Source organism: Watersipora subatra, chromosome 1 (genome assembly GCF_963576615.1).
Source record: "Watersipora subatra chromosome 1, tzWatSuba1.1, whole genome shotgun sequence".
Lineage (NCBI taxonomy): Eukaryota > Metazoa > Bryozoa > Gymnolaemata > Cheilostomatida > Watersiporidae > Watersipora > Watersipora subatra.
Window position 1 is genome coordinate 57502823 of NC_088708.1, and position 21916 is coordinate 57524738.

Below are 21916 nucleotides of genomic sequence, written 5' to 3' on the forward strand. Positions count from 1 at the left end.
CATGTTCCAAATTTGACCAGACATTTATATTTTAAGCTGCTAGTTATCATGCTAATAGGTGTGTCTTATAAAGTTGATCCGGCACTGCTGTGGTAGAAAGGGTGGTGAATAACCACGATGTGCAGCTTTGCTGTGAAACGTCAGAAATTTTCCGAGCGTTTGCCCCCATCTAAATTCTTAGACCGCAATGACAAGGTACCAAAACATTGTTGTCCGAGGGTTGATACTCCCCCAAAAGGCTTGGCTCAAAATCACGTTTTAGGGGGTTTTCAGACCATGGTGCACTGCCAGTGAATTTGCTACTTCATGGGGGTTTTAACAGCCAAGCCAGTGAAAGGGCCCATGTTTCTCATAGCTTTCTTCACTGTTCAACGGCGATTTTGGGGTCATTGTTTAACTGACCTCAAAATTACTAACTCCCAGTGTTTAGGGTGTATGTCAAATTGACCAGCCAGGTGATTTCCATGTACAATATCCAAGTCTGGGCCTAGCCAGGTGGGTGTTACTTTCAGAGTATCAACCTTGGGGTTTTTGTCTAGCATATTTTTTGACAAGTACTGGTGACACTCGGGCTTAATGGGTGATAGACAATTAGCTGCTAAGCACTCATCCCAATAACACTAAACAAACCACATAAGCGTCGAATTGAAATAAATTGCTTGTTGTCATTATTGATTTAAGTACTAAATGCAAGCAATGATACTTTTTATGCAGTCTCTGAAGAGGTCCAAGTATGGATTAAAGCCTAAGATAACAACAATGCAACATCGAGTTATAAATGCAAGTCGCATAGCTGGTGTAGCCTCACCTGGGACTGTTCTATGGCTGATGAAAGTAAGCTAATCAAACAACGCTAACTCTCGATCAATACAATGACATCAGGTGTATATACAAAGCAATCAATAGCATAGCTTGTAGCCTCTGATCAATACTCTGGAGACATTCTCATAATAAATTACATCCATAATTAATAGGGCGGCTAAAACAAAGAAACTTTATAACAAAACTTGACTTTAAACTTATAATTTAGTTAGAACTTTATTTTAATTGTGACATCAGTAAATGATGCATCAGAAGTGTATGGCATGGATCAAAATAGCATAATACTATGTACATTTATATAAAACAGTAACAAATCAAACGATGGGTTGAGATAAATGAGTCTTTGTTACTGCGCGGCGCAACGCCATCATATGTGCATATCTCGCCAGAAAACTGTAGTTTTTCATGCTGTTGATTCAGTATCCTCCACTGCTTCCCCCACTTTGGTGTTGCTTCACACTGCAAAAGATAATGACTTATGTTTAACGGTTATTCAACAACAATCTTATTAGCTCCAGTCATACATGCCAACTGAAAAACTACATCGAAAACAACTTTACAGAGGTCGCTGCTAAAGGCTCTCATGGCCCCAATGAAAACAAGGAGAATAGATCCATAGAAACGATCAGCACCCACAAATATTAATAGGTTAAACTCTGTATTAGCGTAGCAGAGACAGCCAGAGTTAGCGAGAATAAGAGACAGGTTAGCGTAGGAGTAAAGCAGTGACTTCGGAGAAGATAGGGATTTTGTGTTACCGAGCAGAGAGAACAACAAAATCACTAGTCTTCCAAGAAGTCGAGCAAGTAGACATCCGACCAGAGTCAACACGGTGGCCTGTGGTAGTCAGCAGTAGTTATTTAGCTGTAGCATGAGCAGTGTAAACAGACAGGACACTCGCAGTAATAGAATCTGTAAGCCAACAAGAATAACAATCATCAAAGTTGGTGACTAAATCAGCTAGATTGGGCAGCATGCAAGACAAGCCAGAGCGAGCACAAACCTTAGCTGTAGTAAGTATTGCGCATTCTGAATTTGCTCCTGCGTGCCTGTGATTGTGATGATTCTGTCATTAGAGCCAGCCACTGCCTCATCTATTTGTATCTGAGCACTTGATTGCTGACGAATCTGTTTTATTCTGTTTCCACCTTTTCCGATTATGGCTCCTGCAAGCTAAACAAGAGATTAAATTGCAGTTAGTTCAGAGTAGTCAAATTCTTTCAAGAAGTAACAATTATTTATGCTCTATGCATTTTGGGTGGTTCAATAAACAAATGCTAACAGAAAAACAAACACATTTGAGCATATAAAATACATACGTCTTTGGGAATGCTGACTTGAGTCTTCGATTGGTTTCCTCCGGAAAGGCCACCTCCTCCTCTCCCACCAAAGCCTCCACCATCTCCAAAACCTCCACCACCTCTTGAGCCATCTCGGTCGCCACCAAAGCTAGAATCTCTTCCACCTCCAAACCCACCGTCTCTTCTACCTCCTCCAAAGTTACTGTCTCGGTCATTATTGAATCCGCCACCACGATCACCGCCTCTGGACTGTCTATCGAAACCTCTGTCAAAGTCTCGACCACCAAATCCACCACCGCGTCCACCTCTCATACCTCCACCGCTGCTTCCACGACCTCCGCCGCCACCTCCTCTTCCACCACGACTGCCACCACTACTACCTCCCCTAAAAACAAACCAGATCAGATCACTATAACGGTTGAGAAACGCAAAAAGTCCAACGCAGAGCAATGTAATAGCTTACTGGCAAGTGATGCATTGCGCAAGCTGGTCATCTGTGTTAGACGCTACTAGAATGCTGACTAGCTCAGTAAAGAATTTTGCTTTAAACGAAAGCATTAATGCAGAGAATCAATATCAAAGTTCGTCCCAAGAGCACACTCAACGCAGCGTTACTGCATACATCAACCAATCACAGAAAGCCTAGTCTTGGTACTATACCTGATTTTACTCGCCGAGAAGCTAGCATTTTTATCTCGCGGTGATTAAAAATAAAAGGACATATATGAGAAGCGACTACTGTCAGGGCTCCGAGACGCTTGCAGCTCAGAGTCGCAACAAACAGTGTAGGAATCAAATAACTTTATTGCAATTATAGAACATGAAAGTGGCAGAATATCGATATGTAGACAATACCAAGTTCTTTGTTCAAATCCCACGCCTTATTCTCCTTCTATCTCATTATCATGTATACAAACATAAGGGTAAGAGACAAGCTTGATTCTATTCATTAGAGCCAGCCGATCCGTAAAACTGCTGGCCCTTCTCAACCCAAACGAATATATAAATAACAATACTTCTCATACAACAATGAACTTTGCAAGACCGTAACTGTCTATAACGACGAACAAGCGTCATTGTTTCAAGGCGCTCTGCCACACACGCCATTATTGATTCTGCGAGATGAATACACCATCTGTCGGTTCACTGGGTTACAGAAAATGAGATGCAAGATGCCACTGAGAACAACACAGGTTGCAAATGCTATTGACAAACCTGCTGGTTACCGCCAAAAATTGACACAAGATATTGTATTTGCTGTGTAAACAATGGTTGTTGGAATGTAAATTCAGACTTATAACTTCGATTGAATAATATGGTCTGCTAGTAATTGTTAATTTCGGTGCCCATCCGCCCTCTCTGTCAATATAGACTTAATTCAACTTGCCCTCGCACTAGCCGAGTTGTGATAGTAAGTGTTTAAAAAAGATCTGCAACGGGTGAAGACAAAGAAAGATTAGCTACATGTATATAAACTAATGGTTGGGAATAATTCATAGGTGAATAAGTATCAACATTCGCTCTTTTGGAAATGCAAAGACTTACAAAGCGGGTTCTGGATCATCGTAAACACACAAGAAAAGTTTCGAGAGAAAAAGTCAAGAAGCTATAAAAAGTTGAGATTACCATGAGTAACCAATAAAAGACCCTATGAAGACTAAAGAAAAACAGACCTGTTGCTAAAGCCTCCACCTCTACCTCCTCTGCCACCAGAAGCCATGGTGAAGCCACCATAGTTGGAGCTATTGAACTCATCAGCATAATTAGGGTCATAGTTGTTCACTGGGCCTTTGGGAGGGGCGGTCTGAAGAAGATCGTAGATCTCCCCGACTGCTGTGATAACCTGGCGAATGATAAGTGATAAAAACGCTGTATATAACAGAAACCTGGCTGTTAAACTGATGAGATGTACCTCGCTATGTATGATACCAGGTAAGTCGGTACAACATGCAAGCGGTACATATGTTTACAAGAAAAACGTGAATTAACCTTCCGAGCAATGCCAGACCTGATTACGAGGCCATTGATACAACTCAATATTTAGTTGAGAGCAAGTCAGTTTACAAGCAAGTTGTCTATGAAATAGACAACAAGCACAGCTTCTATGAAATAGTTGATTTAGGGTACCAACAAGCGACCAAATGGTCCATTCACCGAATTGGTCCACAGGGCTAACAACATCACTACACATTTTACAAAAATGGTTGCGGGCAAACATCATTAATCTTCATAGCAAATTTTGACAATTTCATCATGGGTATTGAAAACATGTCAATAATTGCTACGGTTAATTTCATGACCAATGTAAATAACTTGTACATTACTGATGCTAAAAGTTTGAGGTCATTTTCAACAGCAAGCGGTTGTAATTAAACATTCACAGCAACTTATTATTTCAAAAGAAAAATGTCTTCTTAAAGCTGATTTCTTCCAACATAAACAACCACAAAAATTTCTCTTCTGCCATTGCTAATGTTTTAACAACCGACTAAAACAAGAAAAAAATTTGAAACATTGGAACTTCTTACATTGTTTCCACACACACAAACCTTCCCCCTGATCCTAATGACCTTGTGATAAGGATAAAGGCACAAGCTTTGAAGCAATGTTTAATATGCGCCAGACAACCTGGGAGAACAATACATATTGTGTCAATAACCAATATGATTGCCCTAGCGAACTAATGGCTAGCGAACTAATGTTGAAAATTAGGTTTTGCTTTCTTTCTGCAATAAAATACTGGAAGGCTTTAATTTCTGAGAGTTTTTCTATAAGATTTATTAAAAAAAATATAAACATATCACAATTGTAGTCGGTCTATGCCAAAATTATTTTACTGTTTTAACAAGTCTTTTTGCAAAACTCCTGAGTCAGCGCTATGAATCCAATTGCAATGATAAAAATTGCAAGTACAACAATCTTTCAATCAGTACATAGCCAATAGAGCATAGTCGCTCGCGCTTTTGTTGTTCGCGAGAACTGGCAAACTTTTAAGTTTTACCTCTTGCTTTATCTGACTTTAAGCGATGGATGGCTGACCGAAATAGAAACCAGCTTTTTAACACAACCTATGTTTGGATATGGCGTGTGGTGACAAGTGCAGTTGTTTTACCGTATATTTATATATTTTATAATCCATGCGTACACAGACTGTTCCAAATCTGTCGCACTTTCTATAACAACAATGACGACTCTGTCATCAATTTAGAATATCACGAGAGTAGCCACGAGTGGTATGAGAATTAATGCACAGAATGTATATACAAACCTACCTTGGATACATTTCCAGTCACCTGTACTATCCTATCAGTAGACCGGGGGCAGCAGTCTGTGTACACCTTGATATTACTACCAGTACACTACAAGTGATAAACAAAAGTAAATATAACTAACCGACTAAACCTTTAATGCTCATCTGTCCAACAGGCCTACTTATCAGCGATGATCACCAATATGTACAAAATGGAATAATTCCTGGAAGAGACAAAATATGGCAGTAGTTGAACAAATCTAACGCTGTTATATACATATAGGAGTGCTGAATTGGGTGCCAGCAAACAAGTCCTTAGCAGAGTCATTTAAATCTCATATGGTGAATTACAAAGTCATGATATAGTTATTATCAACTTAAACATTGCAAATTGTGGGTACAGACATTTTACACTGTGATCTATTCCAACCAGATGCTTTGTTATTTTTACGTCCTCCTGCATCAACAGTAAACCAGTGCTTTCAGTCCTGGTAGCATAAAAACAACTATTCTGATGTCAGCTTTTTAATACTAAAAACAAATGCAAGCACTGTTGGTTATTTCGGCGCGGTTCCCTCTCTAATCACCAAATATGGCTTCAGCAAGTTGGTCAATATGAAAAAGAGGCCACCAGTGATTTCTCGTTCACATAGCATGCTGACAGACACCGCCATCTAACACCAGAAATTCTAAAGTTGCCGGTGGCTACGTGAAGAGATGAAGCGGCAGTGCATTGTTGTGACATCATATCTTCAATGGATTCAATGGCCACATTGAATTCATCATAATATCTTCAATGTGGCCATAGCTATCATACAGCTAGAGCATACAGCCTATTCAACAGCATACAATGATTATTCAACATGCATTCAGCATGACTCCGCTTCATACTGAATACATTACGAGTGATTTTTTTCATAAATCTAGCTACTCAATTATTAGAATGATAACAAACCAACGTTATAACTTATAGTTGATGGGATAAGTCGCAAAATGAAAAATGAACACACCTGTTATTGAAGAATACACACAAGCAGAAAAATGTTGACGGTATTTAACAAATGTATTCTCCCATCACTTCACTCAAAGTAGTGTTTGTACTGAAATATAACTAAACTGTGTTTGTGTTTTATATTCTAAGTCTTGTCAGCCAGTTCATCTTCACACCTTTGACCATTAGCACAACTAATGTAGTGATGATCAGCGTAGTTATGGCTTTGTGTCAACTGTAAGGCAGGTCAGTAAAGAGGTGAAAAGGCAATTTAGCTATTGACTTGAAATTAAAATGATCAGGAAAGCTATAATAAAGTAGATTCAATGGCCTCTTTTGTTCATCAGCTTAGACATCCGCGTGACTCAGAACAAGCGGACAGACCTACGAGTAGATTCCGATACTGATAATGTAAGTCATCTCCAATGAGAACAAGGCAGACTAGAATGGTAGTAGCCTCAGCAATGCAGCCAATCTATAAGATTCTAGTCAGCACTGGGGTCCAGGCAAGCCTATATTTACATTCTGATAAAGTATATGAGTATGGGGTAAACATGTAGTGTTTGAATTCCAATTGGGTAGTAACCTTCACAATTGTAAGAGTACTACTGTAATTATGGCCTTGGTTGTGGCACACATAGGATAGGATGAGTTGACAGTGGATAAACCAATTTGTGGCTATGATTCATTACAAGCCATGACCTGAGACCCTTAGAAGTACTGTAAGATTTTTAGGCGATAATAACTAAACACCATCTAGTAACAAACGTGTCAGTGCATGCTAAAAATGTTTTCTATAGTATTTGTTTGCTGGTTATCGGGTAATTACTGTGTCATAGAATATCAACGAAAGTGCCAAGTCGAGGATCGCTTCCAAGCCTATGAATAAGCATAGGAATAAATAAATGCTTATCGAGTACCTCATTTATCAATAGACTACATGAATGCTTGGCGTTGCCCAGGTAATAAAAAAGTCTTTGAACAGAAAATTTATTTTTATTTAACATATACAGCATTTACCGTTCTAACTTTTAAACTTTATATCATGAGTAAAGTGTTTGTTGGGCAGTTCAAATAAATTAAAAGGAAAAATAAAACGACTGGAAAGGTTTTAAAACTTTTTTTAACAACTGTAGCTTTTAAATTTCATATCATGAAAGAAGGGTTTTGTTGAAATAAAGTGGGAGGAAAAATAAAACTGTAGATGTGTTTAAATGTAAAATCATTAGCAAGTGATGGCTAAATATAGTCTGTTTTATTACAATTACCGTGAAAAACTATTTGATTATGAATGAATGCTAAGGACTGTAAAGCTCAGCGGTTAAATGCATAGTTTAAAACTTGCAGTTTTGATCTCCGTGAGTTCAAATCCAGCACGCAGTGAGCTTTTTCTTCCAAGATTTTAATAACTATAACTGGACAGGCAGACATCTAAACAGACGGCAAAAAACTTCGAAATTTGAATATATAAATGTTTCACATTTTATTTTACTTTAGAGTACTTTTGGATTCCATACATGTCCCTAAGACGTGTGCACATGGCGCATCAAAATGCGATTCAATTACATTGTACAACCAGTTTTCCAAGCTTGCGGATTCTTAGCCAAGGTGCGAATTAACAAGAAGTATACAGCTGGGCATGACTCATGTTCTCTTTTGTGAGGAGTACGTGTGACAAAATATCAAAGAAATAGCTGTGGTGTAATGGGACACCGGATAAACATCCATCTATTCTTACATTCATTCATACACCTGGAGTTATCCTCGACATGCCACATTAAGCATTGTGACTAACACTGCAATTACTTTATCCACGACCCACAAACAAATCTATCAGTGGTCTGTCTGTTCGGTCTGTCTGTTTGTCCGAAGCCAGGGTGAGATGTTAGGACAACAGATCGCTCAGTGTGGGACTCGAACTCATGACACTCAGCTTAGTCTCCCAACACTTCGAAGCCTGCACTAATCAACTGCTTTCCAGCATTTCAGAATAATTGCGATTGAGCAAATTGTTATTCTCTGTGCTTTATAGTAAAAAAAGCGACCAAAAATAAGGTGCATGTATATCAACTTTTAAAAAAGACCATTTATTGATCATTTTCCATGGGACACCTGACAATCTCCAACGGCGCACAGACTACCAAGGTACTACTATATATAAACATTTCAGGCCAACGATCGCGTTTCTCCGACAGCTACGAGTGATAAGTCATTGGAATCTAACCACCTCGTGTGTAGACAACCCAAAATCAGGCTTATATACACACAGATCTCTTTACTGTTATACTGGGGATACAAATGACAGCGTCGGCTTTGTGAAGGCTCATAATACAATAAACTTCAACTCCACATACAAAACTTTTTGACATTTAACATAAAATTTGTGTTAATATTATTTGTTGCCACATGAAAAAACTTTCAACAGAAGATGACCAAATTTTATTAAACAATACGATATATCTTGTCAGTAAAAGTAAAACAGCGGGTAAAAGAGAATGTAAAAATAATTTTTATCTTCATCACCAACCCTACACTTTTAAGCATATAGTAATCTAAGGTTAATCTAAGAATAAAAACAAATTGTTTCTGCTCATCATTTTATTGATTTAGCTTTTACATATAATTTACACTTTCACATTCAGTGCTTTATAGTTTTATATAATATACTAGATAAATGCCCGGTGTTGCATGGGTAATAAAAAGGTTTTTGCGCAGAACATCAACATATATTTACCATCTAACATTGGAATGAAGGTGTTTGTTTATTTCTGTGTGTGCTATAAGTTTAAGCGATATATACATATATTTATAGCATTTTGAGGAAGCCTGGGCACATATTTTTCTGTTAGTAAAATTTTTCTTCTAGTAAATTAGCTCAAGCGCACTAGCTGAAGTGTGAAGCGTCTGTATTTTAACCAATCAACATTAAAGACTGACATGTGTAATAACTATGCGCACAATTAATCCATTGTATTGCAAATAGGACATTTGGCTTAGCGGTTAGCTTGCCTGTGGGCAGAACTGGAGGTTCTAAGGTTAATTCCAGTGTGGAATCGATTTTTCGTTTCGATAACTTTGTCGTCATAACTGGACACATGAATGACAGACCAACACAGATTTATATATACATATATATGGATTTATTTTAATGCTGTGTGTAATTACTCAGTGTTTATAGTTGTTCAGATTCTAAAACGAATCAAAACAAAGTACAGCCTATGCTTATAAGAATATTCGCTCAACATACGACGATTTCAATACACAAGACAAATATCACCATGGATTAATTTCATATGTTAAGGTTTGGCTTTACATAGGTTAGGGTCTATAACTGGCAACTGTCGGAGAAGTCATTAACTTATGGTTCTATTTAACTATTCAAGCTTAAAGGCACATCATTAGGCTGAGGAACTATTGAGAACTGTTACTCAATTTCTCTAAAGACTTTGTGTGTAAATGCTGAAGCAGCTAGCTGTGAATGGAGGCAAATTCACATGGATTTGGCTCAAGACTTTGACATCAATTATGTTCAAAAATGAGATCGAACCATAACAGCAGAATGAAATTTCAGAGGTGAAATGCGCACACAGCGGAACCTCAGTTCTCGACCGACTCGGTTTTCGATCAAAAATTTGAGATTTGTTCGTCGCGGATCTCGACTATAAATTTGGTTCTCGACCAAACCGGAACATGCGCATTTGAACTAAAAGTTCAGAACAGCGCCGGAAACAGCATGATTATACGTTTAACGACGTTGTTATGAGCCACTTTCGGAAGGTTCTAAAAAAAAGGAGAAGTTTCGCGTCATTAAGTCTTTACAAAAAAGAGCCATCTGAGAGGACATCGCCTCTACTGAAGAGATTTTCTAGGGACACAACTCCTCCAGTCGAGTTACCCTAAATTGTTTTGGAGGATTCTTCTTTGAAGATGTGAAGTAAACGTGCCATTGCTGTATCTATTTTTTTTTGTTCACACGATTTTTGATGTAACTGATATGTTGCATTTTTTGCTGTTTCATTATCAATTTCTGCAATTTTTTGTATTGTATCGTAACCTTCAACGTTTTTGATGTTTTAAGAGCAAAGCATACGAAATGTTTACTTTTTGTTTTCTTTTTTCATCATCATAGACAGAAAATCTTTTATTAATGTTGAACACAATCTATATTTACCCATTTTTATTTATAGTATGCAGTATACAGTACAGTTTATGGTGTAAAATGTTAACAAATACTTTACAGAAGTTGTGAAATCGACTTGGAACAGATTAAAACTTACATATATTAATTCCAATGGGAAAACCTGTTTCGGATCTCGAACAACTCGGTTTTCGACCAACCTTCTGGTACGGATTGTGTTCGAGAACTGAGGTTCCACTGTATTATGAACAAAATATTCCAGCATAATAACCATAAATATTTTTTGCCAAGTCCCTAAAGATTTAACTAAAATATGTAAAGAGCGGTTTTCGGTACCAGCAGCGCATTTTTATGCTCATTACAATAGAAATAAATATTTGAGGTGAACAACACAATTACTGAGGAACAACAGTGACAAAAGTAATGTCATGTTTTCATTTGTCAGACTGCTCATAAAATGACAATTGTAATGATATGCAGCACCATATATTCATCAAGTGTTGATAAATCTACAAAGCATCATATTATTACAGTCATACACTTGCAGAAACTATCACAGAGTTTTTTATGTCATATTTAGTATTTAGCTTGACAAATGTCTCTGAACATGGGTCATGTTCAGAGACAATCACAAGGCAGTAAATTACCCCATATGGTCAGCTCTACATAGGAATTTTGTGATATATAATGTACAACTTGAGCAGATATTTGCTTCAACATACAAAATCCAAAATTTTTTCAAAATGCTAGTATGGTTCGTAAATGTAAAAGAGTTAGTGGAAATGAAAATAAAACGCAAAATAATAAAATATATATAAATTAAAGTAATTTACACTGCATCTAGTGTGTGTTGGATTAAGTTACGCTGCATATTCCTCTTTCTACCACCAAACCTGCGCAATGTCAGGTCGACACAGTCATTTCTCCCAGGTAAATTACCTTAATTTTGTTAATAATTCTTAATTATTTTTAATTTTTAAAATTCAGTTTTTTAATAGTTTAAATAAAACATTTGTTTTAATGTTACTAGAAATTAGATGAAGCATCTCTTTTTTCAAGCTCGAGAGCAAGTTTAACAAAATACTACATGTTCTTCTAAGTATACGCGCACCAACATGTGACATCGCTGACATATGACCAGTTACTAGAATGAACCAACTCTATATGCAGAGGTTTGACTGTATTAGTTATATTAACAATTCAGATGAAACCACCAAGTGGTCAGTCTTTGTTTACCAGATCAAAAGAAAATCTGCAAAAACATTATGCCTCTCTATTGGGAGGAAATGCCAATAAATAAAGATAGATTATATTTAAAAATGCCAATCAACATTACATTTAATATTACCCCACCAGACATACCTCACGTAGCTCTTTGATCTTAGCACCCCCTCGACCAATCACGCAGCCCGCTTGGCTTTGATGTACAAGTAGGTGTAGGTCACAGTCAAAGTCATCTGTTGGATTAAACTGCTGGTACTAAAAAAGGAAATAGATAACAAAAACTATGAATGTCTATCTAAGTTTACTTCAGCCAAGACAATCGCAAATATAACAGTGATGCATGTACAACCTTTCGTTTCAACATGATCATATTAAACTGCTGTTATAATCCAATCAATTCTACAAAAAAGATATCGCGTTAATACTAAAAAATTCCATAGCTAGCAGCTAAATTTTCTACTGATATATATACACTTTTATTGCTAAGACCAGTCAAAGACAGACAGTCACAATTATATGACAGTAGTCCACACAGCTCTTGGCATCTCTCCTGAATGAAGTCCGACAGATGCTTAATGTATCGTATGTAACTTCTCTCCTAACTTTTGGTGTTTGCTGCGATAATACATAATGGACTTAAATTTCAGAGCCACTAATTAGTACCATGTAAGCTATGTTTTGCGCTAGTGATATGAACCAGTATAGGATAAATAAGTGTTAGCACAGTGTAACAAAAAAATGAATGAAAATTTAGTTACTTAGCACATGTTCTAACATTGCAGATTATGAATTTTGGAAAATTCACTTCAACCATGATGATGAGAAAAGAGCAGTAATTAAAAGTACATAACTTCATGTTGACTGCCAAGTTGAAAATACAATGACGTTTTCCAGTAATATTTAAATATTTAGCCTAATTTTGTTAGCTAGTGATTCAACTTCTTCATGACAAGAATATGCACCAAAAATATGCCCAAACATACAAAAAATATAAGTATAGAACGGTAATACTTTGGTTTACAGGCCACTTGGGCAAACTGAGAATGGTATGCTAGACAGCTGAATATTTTTAGGTACCCACAACTCTTAACAACATGAACACAAGAGGACATAATCCCAACATTAGGCATATTGATGGTAATTTCATGGAGTGACACGAGCTGTTGCCATAACATCTGTGAGCTGATTAAGCATAAAATTTGAACACACCATAGCTCATTAAAGCACATAAATTACATAAGTTGTTATTGCATATTTCAATACGTCAGAGTCTTGGCTTTCGAATGAACTATTGTTTGCCATGGTGAGACAGACATCGGTTGGTGTTTATAGGATTTCCCCAGAGCTCTACCGCAAAAAAGTTTACTGGCAGTCTCGAAAATTGTGACGTCGCAATTCTCATATTCGTTGTTGTGTGCTCTTACGGCTTATTTATCAACTGCGAAAGTGACGATAATGACGCTAGTGGCAGGCGAAGGTAGGACAACTCCAGAGAACAAATGAAGATGACAAAGGAATCAGTGTCATTAGTTCTCCATGTACATATTATTTCTATGATAAGTACCTCAGACTCTAAGAACCATACTATATTTTCCCGATGATATTATGCACTAGCTCTTTATTTTTAATGCGATGTTGAGGGGGACGACTGAGACCAATTAGTTTCAAGCATTGCGTGATCTCGCGAAAGTGCGATTGACATTTAGTCTTAGGGCCACGCAACCGCAGGTCATAATTTAATCGATGTGATTACCCTAGGACACTTATATTTCGCTAGTATTTAGTTTCGTGAATAGCATACAGAGTAAAATTTCGCTGCAACTTAATTTCGCAACTCTGATGAGTGCGGAAATATAATGATGTGAAAATAAATGCAGTAGAACAAACATAATTATACTCCTCAGGTTCGATTCACCGGTAAGAAAAATTTTAATTTCGGGACTAGTTTGTAATTGTGAACCGCAGGTAGAATTGTATGGCCGAGATCGATAATGCAATGTGATCGCTTGCTACCATTTGTTTTTTGGACTACTGTAGAATGGAATTTAATTACGCTGAAAATTTTAACGTTTTTGTCACAATTTAGCTTGTTTTTGTTTTAACGTATTTTAATTTTAACGATCAACGGTGTTGTGTATAGGTATTAATTTTAACGTTTTCCCAAACACTCAACTGCTGCTAATAATTGCTGAACATCTTTATTAAAGTAATTACAAGTTGTATAAAAATACATGCATGATACAGCGGCTAGTAATACTACAGCTTCAGATACTAACACAGTGTGTAGTTATTATAACTTCTTCTCTTCCTTTTTTATTATTGTTATTTATCAGAGCTAACTCTTTCTCTATTGCCTCATCTTCTGAACCATTACAAGTTGTTGAAAAGGTGTCAGTGGTAAATCCAAACCTTTCCAGAGCCATGCTGCTTGTGTAGTACTGTGAGTGTCAGTGTGTCTTATTTTCTTTCAACACGCGGTGCTCACTACATTGATTGATGTCCCCAACAAACGATAACGCTACTAATGCGTGTGTATTGACATCAAATTCCAATCATTATAAATCAATCTTAATGGGAAAATCATCATAATTAATTGCAAAATAATAACGTAATAAATTTTGACAGTCAAATTATTTTGTTGGTTTATATTTTAACGATGCTATAGTGGTCGTTAAAATCGTTAAAATAAATGTCGTTATAAAATTCCATTCTACAGTCTCAATGAACAGAGCTATTTAATTCCGTGTTTGCGCTTGTTCGTTAAGATAGTTTAGTTTTGCTCATGAAATTTTCGCAAGAGGATGACTCCGCGAAAACGCGAAAGTTAGATGGGGCGAATACATAAGTGCCCTAGGGTACATTACCTTTATCAACGGCAGTACATTTATTGAAGCATAATTAATTAACCCAGAACATGTGTTTGTATTGGTCAGGCGTTAGCACGATCACGGGCATTGTTGATTATCTAGAATCTTAGTTTATTATTAGCGCTCTCCGGGTTTAACAGCACCGATTGTCACAGAAAAACGCAGCCTGAATGGCAGAGAAAGGGATCGACGACCTAAGGCTAAATGAGAATTATGACGCCACATTTTGAGTAGCTGACCCAAGTGTTTTTTTTTAGAAGGACGTACTTTTGACACCCCGTTTTTCATAGTTCTATTATTCTTTGTGTATTGAATATAGGCTCATTCGAAAGCCAAGACTCTGATGTATTGAAATATATAATAAAAAAATTATGTAATTTATGTGCTTTAAAGAATCATCAGCATGCCAAACTAATGAATTATCAAGTAACGCTTTTGCTAAACATTTGTAAACATTTGCTACAAATGTGTATTTGCAAAAAAAGTTATTAATGATTCTATTTTTATCTATTACACAAAGTTTATGTACATTTTAACACCAAAAAGAGCTTATGGCTAGTTTTCATATTAATCATATCATCAGCGGCACAAAACCAAAATAATTTGTACTTTTCAAAAAATCTTAAAATTAAACGGACCAAAATAGAACAGTATATTTGTGTGGGCTTTTTCTGGTTTTGCAATTAAAACTTTCTACAAAAATTACAAAAGCCATCAAAAAATGAGAACATGGAGAAATCGTAAACAAAATCGTGAGGTGAACGACATGATTTCACTAGCTATGATTCAGCACGTATTTAACACTCCAACGAATCAAGGCTGATACAAATGCCTATTTCTAGCAGGCTGTTCCGGCAAACATGCTATTTGATTCTATTTTCTTGGGTGTATAAAAGTAAAGTTGGTTCCCATGATTTAATATCTGTATCCCTGTATTTGTTTCCCTGCCTGCGATTGTATTGAAATGTTTTGACACACAAATCTACTAATGTGACCATAGTCATGTTCATCTATGAATCACATAAGTGCAACTCGTGAATAACCAAAAAGAAGTTGAACAGGAATTGTCACGGCTTCATTGCGATGCCGCCATTAGTAAAATTCTGCAGTAAATTCAATACGGTTATCGTTGGTGACTGCAGAATAAAGGAGAAACATCTACACCTATGTTATTGCCCATCTCTAACTGACCAATCACTTGAAGGGTCCAGTTATTCATCAATACACATTTATAGGTAGAGAAAAGCTCACAGGCTTATGAGAATATGGATAAACAGAAAGTAAACACAAATATAATTCAAAACTTAAAAGAGGAGGCAAGCTATTCTATACAAAATGAAAAATAAAATTAGAACAAGAATGGACAACTCCACATTTTCTATAATACTATATAACCCTGGCATTTTTGTTAAAACGATTCTGCAATGTGTAAATTCCTGTCAACATGATTTTTCTCTGCAACAAACTTTTAAGGTAACTTGATATATCAGTCAAGTGTTATAAACAGAAACATTTAACCATGTTCAGAAGATCGCTTACCGCGGAAATTCCTCACTACAAATATTGTGGCCAAAAAGCCATTACAGTGGACGCTCCTATAACGAATACCTCCTATAATGTAAATCCAAGATAACGTAAAAAAATTATGTGAAGTTTCTGCTTCGTGAGTTTGAAAAGATTTTAGAACAGATCAGGCAATTTACATGTAATTTACTGTTTGTATAACGTAAATTCCCTATAATGTAAACGCTCCAGGAATGGATTATTTACGTTGTAAGAGCACCTACTGTACTTTTTTATTTAACAGTCAACTGCTAGCAATGATCACATTATAGACGATGCAACAGTTTTTTAATAGGATTATGAATCAAAAGTTGTAGATATTCTTTTAAACCACTCATATTATTATTATCACACCACACGGAACATAGAAAGATCACAAACACTTCAGGTGAATATTGTAATAGAAAGAATTAGAAATTAGGTAAGAGAGAATGAGAAGAGCTGCAAGAGTCCTGGCTTCACAAATACCTAATCAAAGAAGCAAGTTTCAAGCACACTCTGAAATTGAGAGAAATGCTATGGCTATACATGTATGTACAATAACTCTAATGATTGAGAACTTACATCTTCAAAGCAAGGTATTGCTTCTCTGAGACATTCCAACACAGTGCCAAGAGGTGCTTGTATACTCAAAATGCTAAAAGAAGATAATTATCATATAAACAATAGCTCAATTTTGACATAAAACAGCCTGATATCTAAAACACTGAATACCAATACCATAGACATATAATAGCGTAGAGATATATCAGAGCCAAATAAGTCATAATCGTGTGCCATAAACAGCAAAAACAATCAATGTTTCTCAATCAAATGACTTGAAACACCAGTAGTAAAGCACACTAGTACACTAAGGATGCTCATCAGCTAAAACTACAGTCTGTCTATAACTAAATGGAACATGACATTTAGACTCACTCACTGTATCTAAATACAGAGATAGTGAAGCAGCAAGCTCATCCTAGGTATGGTTGAACACTGCATTACAAACCTGCATTTATAAATAATACAACTCCCAGAATATTTCAATGTGAAACGGATTAAGTTATTCAAGCTAAAGAACAGTAAATTGTTGTAATGGGACGTGTTCCTGATAAACAGCCACATTCTCACCTGATTGATGTGCCACCTAGAAGGGTTTCAATGAAAGTAGACCAAGAAGTGAATAAACATCTGCCTTTGGCAAAGGAGCATTAGGAATGTCTACTAACCAATAAGAGCTGAACTGTGTAACACAACTCATTAAGGCAGCGGGAAACATCATTACTAGTGATCATATCACATTATCTGAGCTGTATAACACCATACAGCGCCTTGGCTGGAGTCACTGGCATGGTTGCAGAATATACCCTCAAAATTGGCATAGTAGGTAATCATCACTATAGCAACTAATTGAGAGGTTTTAAACAAGGGATGTGACTTGTCATGGAATAATGTCAAAGTTTGACGGAATAAATTTTATTTATTTAGGAGGTATTGCTCAAGACGTCCCCGAGCGATGTCTGACTGGGCGACACAAGGGATAAGATAGACAATAATCTGCAACAACCGCCAATTAGGTGCAGCATCCTGATTGGAGCAATGTTGGACAGAAGGAAATTTAATTCATTTTATATAAAATATCAGCATTACAGCTCATTTTACCCTAACATAAATGGGGCATGTGAATCGACCACACATCTGAAAAAGTCCTAAAAAAGAAGGGTGCTGGGCAAATTAGCATTTCATGGAGCGGCTATGTTATTGTACAGGTTTTTATTGGTTCAAATATCTTTGTAGCTACAGCTAAATGAGAGGGAAAGAGGGATACTATTGCGGCACCACAGGAAAGAGAAATGGGACAATAACATAGCCGTACGACGACCATGACATTAATGTGGAGTATAGAGTTACCGTTCGGGGCCGCTGGAGTCGGGCACTGTCACGCTTGCATTGTACTGCAAGAGGCATGGAAGAATGGTGAATGATGTTTGGAGAGAAGGCGGGCAGCATCATCAATGTGAGTCCAAGGATGGGCCAGAGGAACCCCGAGAGTGACCGATGGACCAGTAGTTTCAGTCACATATTGGACCAGCCAGAGGACCAACAAAGTTGTATTGTAGGGCCAGATCAACGCAGAATGTTTGTTTATTCCACGAGTTCGGGGTTGGCATAAAAGGAGGGAAAATAAAAATACGGCATGAGTTTCTTTCAACAAATTACAGGGTCAATGTAAATGCTGCTCATAGCATGGCACTTTATTATCAAGCCTCAGGGAATGACCTGTCAGTTAATAGCGCCACTGTGATGAGCCAAATCACATCATATTACTACTGCATGGCAACTTCCAATAATCAGACAACTAATGCTGGCATATTTTTGGAGTACAGTTTCCTATATAGAGAAGGCCATAAATGGATGTTTCGAAGCTAGGAAATTTTACAAAGAGTTGAACATCATTGACAACATATTCACTTACATGATTCCTTAATCTCTTTATGTTGCTGCCAGCTTTGCCAATGATTGCGCCAGCGTTCTGCAACAGAATAAAATAGTTAACTTAGTCAAGCCTCTTCATACCTGGCAACGCGAGAGAATTCTTAATACATTAGTCTGGCTAGTCCATTTTAAACTAAACAACCCTGCAAGAAGTTTCTGATGAAACAGCCAAGATACTTTTCCACACCTCCATATATATCGTAACGAATTTCCTGAATGTGTTTCTGGTAAAAGCCAAACAGGTGAAACATTTCTGGTGAAGAGCCCATCACAAACTATAGTGGATCGAATGAGCAATAGAATTCATAAACAATCATCGAATATAATTGCCTACTTGGATTTGAGCAAATCTGCATTCCATGAAACTTCCAAAGACTTTGTTAAGGTGACAATTACTTTGTAATATACAAAACTCAAAAACAGAAGTGACTCAAGCCGTAAGCTATTTCTACAGCATAACGACCTATAGAGCTCCATTCAAGTATTTGCTGCAGAGATGCTCCCAAAATTGCTCCCAAAATTACGCAAGAGATATGTTAGGGTCAGTCATTCGATAAGCGAATTTGTTCGCAAGTTGTCTCAGACTATAACTTGTGCAGTGTGCACGGGCTAAATGTTTATCGTTATTTTCATGAAAAGTTTATCAAATAGCATAGCATAAATGTTTTGCTCTGCTAAAAAAATGTTTGGACAATAATATCGACTAGTGCAGTAGTGCAAAAAAAGATTTGAAGTCAGCACACTTTGGACGGTATTGAATAGCCAGAAGAAAATAAAATCGTTCCATACAAAAGCAACTATCAGCCGAGCAAACGATGCAAATATTTTTGTTTCAAAAATGTTAATTTTTGGTTTCTGCATGTATCGTAATTATGGGCTGTTAGTGTCACTTGTTCTTAAATATATATTTGTAGCATTTGATATATTATTATATAACTTATAAGCTTGCAGGTTTAGAGCATATTATTTGATAGCATCCTTGCAGTTCTATAGACGAGGCTTACAATGGATCGACGCTCAGAACTGCTTTTCTATTACGCATAAAAAGCCAGCTTGGCCGCAAACATATCAATGAATGTGATGTGCTTTAATGCAGCATTATTAAATGTAGTTGCAAAGGGTAGTTATAGGGTAGCAACTGTACCCACAACACCATTCGTATTTACTGTAGTTCATAACACGAATGTTTTTAAAGGTTGACTTGCAACACAATTCACATTACAGTTATTTGGTAACAAAAGATTCACCATGTCTTATTCTGTTGTGTTGTAGGGGCCAAATATGTGGAAATGTGATTACAAGCTCCTAAAAGCTCAAAAACAAAGAGCGGCCGTAGATTGGAATCTCTTTATTTCGATGATGTAACCACGAAATTTGGTTATCGTCTTGTCAAGTATGTTCTCACGTGAATTGAAAGGCCGATAAAAAGCTCAATATAAAACTTATCGTAGTACTAGTTTATGACAAACACTTCGGGTTTTACTGAAGACCCCATATCAAATATAGATGCTCGCTACTTTACAGTTTTGTTTCGGCTTGGTCTAATCGGCAAGTCGTAATCTGATCATGTGACCCAATACTTCGCAAATAATTTCTGCAGCTCTTTTCGATTATCACAGGTGACCAACAGGCTCGTCATGATTATCAGACAATGATATGTATGTACTCCTTCGAGCTAAGGTTAAAATATTTAATGAATTTTTACGGTAAGTTATAAGATATCACTGCTAAAAGTGACAGCATTACAATGACGATACAACAGACACGTAAGAACAATAGACATGGTTTTATTGAATGCGTGAAGTATATCTGTGAAAATATTTCGACGAATAAGGTTGCATGAAAGTGTACACAGAAACCATCTACCACAACTACGTCACATTTGAGCCGTTTTGGAAAGAGAATCCAAACTACGGCGGTCTCGTGTGGCTGCGATTAACTGTTCGCTTATTAGCTTTGAAGAGCTTGTAATCACATTTCCATATATTTTGCACGTACAACACAACAGAGTAAGACATGGTGAATCTTTTGATACCAAATAACTGTAATGTGAATTTTGTTGCAAGTCAACCTTTAAGCAGAGTAGCGTCTGTACTAGTAAAGTACTAGTAAGGTGTTAACCGTACGTTTACAAGTAATGTCTGCTGGATCTGCTTTTGTTATTACTATTTACGATATTAAATATTACAATAAGTCAAGCACATTCATAAGAATGTGATGTTTGATTAGGCAACATGTCTTAACTAATGAAAAAGCACTAGTTATTAATAATAATGTGTTTCCTTTTTTTATAAAGAAAACTCTCACATGAGTGGGTAACATAGAGGCTCTCCAAGTCTCTTAGTGTATAACAAAATATTTACTGTAAAACCGTCATTTGAGCGCGAGCCATGGCGGTCTATTTTCCGACTCTTCCCCAATAGTAGTGTTGTATTAGAGGTGGCGATCAATCGGAGGGAGGCGATCTGTTATTTGACTAGTGCTTCAGAATTTTACAAAGATAAATTTATCCTTTTGCAGACGAAGCGACATCTATGTCACCTATATGTTACAGGCAGAACAATATATATGTCACCGACGCCAGCATTTTTTGAAATGGTTTTTACATCTATGACGAATCATCCGACCATGTTAACCAAGGAGCTACTTTGGGTAAATTATATTAGACAGAGTTATTACTTATTTCGATCCTTTTCAAAGTTCAAGAAAAACGAAAAACTATGGAGTTAAAAAATAGACTTCGATACGCCATAACAATGCTGACTCCTGATGCTAGTATGTCGTACGCTGTTCCTGAAGAGCATTCTAATCATTCATCAAAACGCTTTAAAGTTTTCAGAATTTGAAGACATTGTGTTGGATTTACACCATATTGACTGCGAATCAAAGTGTAGCACTGATGATCGATCTTCATCAGTACTACACTTGATCAGTAGTACTGATCAGTAGTACTTGATCAGTACTACTGATCAAGTAGTACTTGATCAGTAGTACTTCATCAGACTTCATCACTAAAACCATGGCAACCAAAACAACTACGAAATAATCGTTATTGATGTAATTTGGTCATTATTAATACCATCTTGTGGATAATTTTTTACTGATCCCTTTTTATCCTTGGTTCATGAAAAGCAAACATAATGAATGTCAAAGTGGGGGTTTATTGGAGGTGGCATGCAATTAAAGAGCGACGCTCTAGTTTTCCACACTTTTTCTATGGTGCCGTTCTATTAGAAGTGGCGTTCTATTAGAGGTGGCGTTCTATTAGAGGTGGCGTTCTAT

At 36.7% G+C, this 21916-nt stretch overlaps 1 protein-coding gene across 1 annotated transcript in view; it reads right to left on the reverse strand.

Annotated features, from left to right (window-relative positions):
• Positions 1-868: 868 nt before the first annotated feature.
• Positions 869-21916, reverse strand: part of LOC137394676 (heterogeneous nuclear ribonucleoprotein K-like) — a 32339-nt gene continuing 11291 nt past the window's right edge. The window contains exons 4-12 of the mRNA XM_068081437.1: positions 18615-18671; positions 18050-18093; positions 16721-16793; positions 11865-11981; positions 5396-5482; positions 3797-3966; positions 2142-2508; positions 1826-1995; positions 869-1281 (exon numbers count right to left, since the gene is read on the reverse strand). Coding sequence (XP_067937538.1) covers positions 1239-1281; positions 1826-1995; positions 2142-2508; positions 3797-3966; positions 5396-5482; positions 11865-11981; positions 16721-16793; positions 18050-18093; positions 18615-18671 — 1128 coding nt within the window. The 3' untranslated portion in view covers positions 869-1238. The remainder of the gene's footprint in view (positions 1282-1825; positions 1996-2141; positions 2509-3796; positions 3967-5395; positions 5483-11864; positions 11982-16720; positions 16794-18049; positions 18094-18614; positions 18672-21916) is intronic.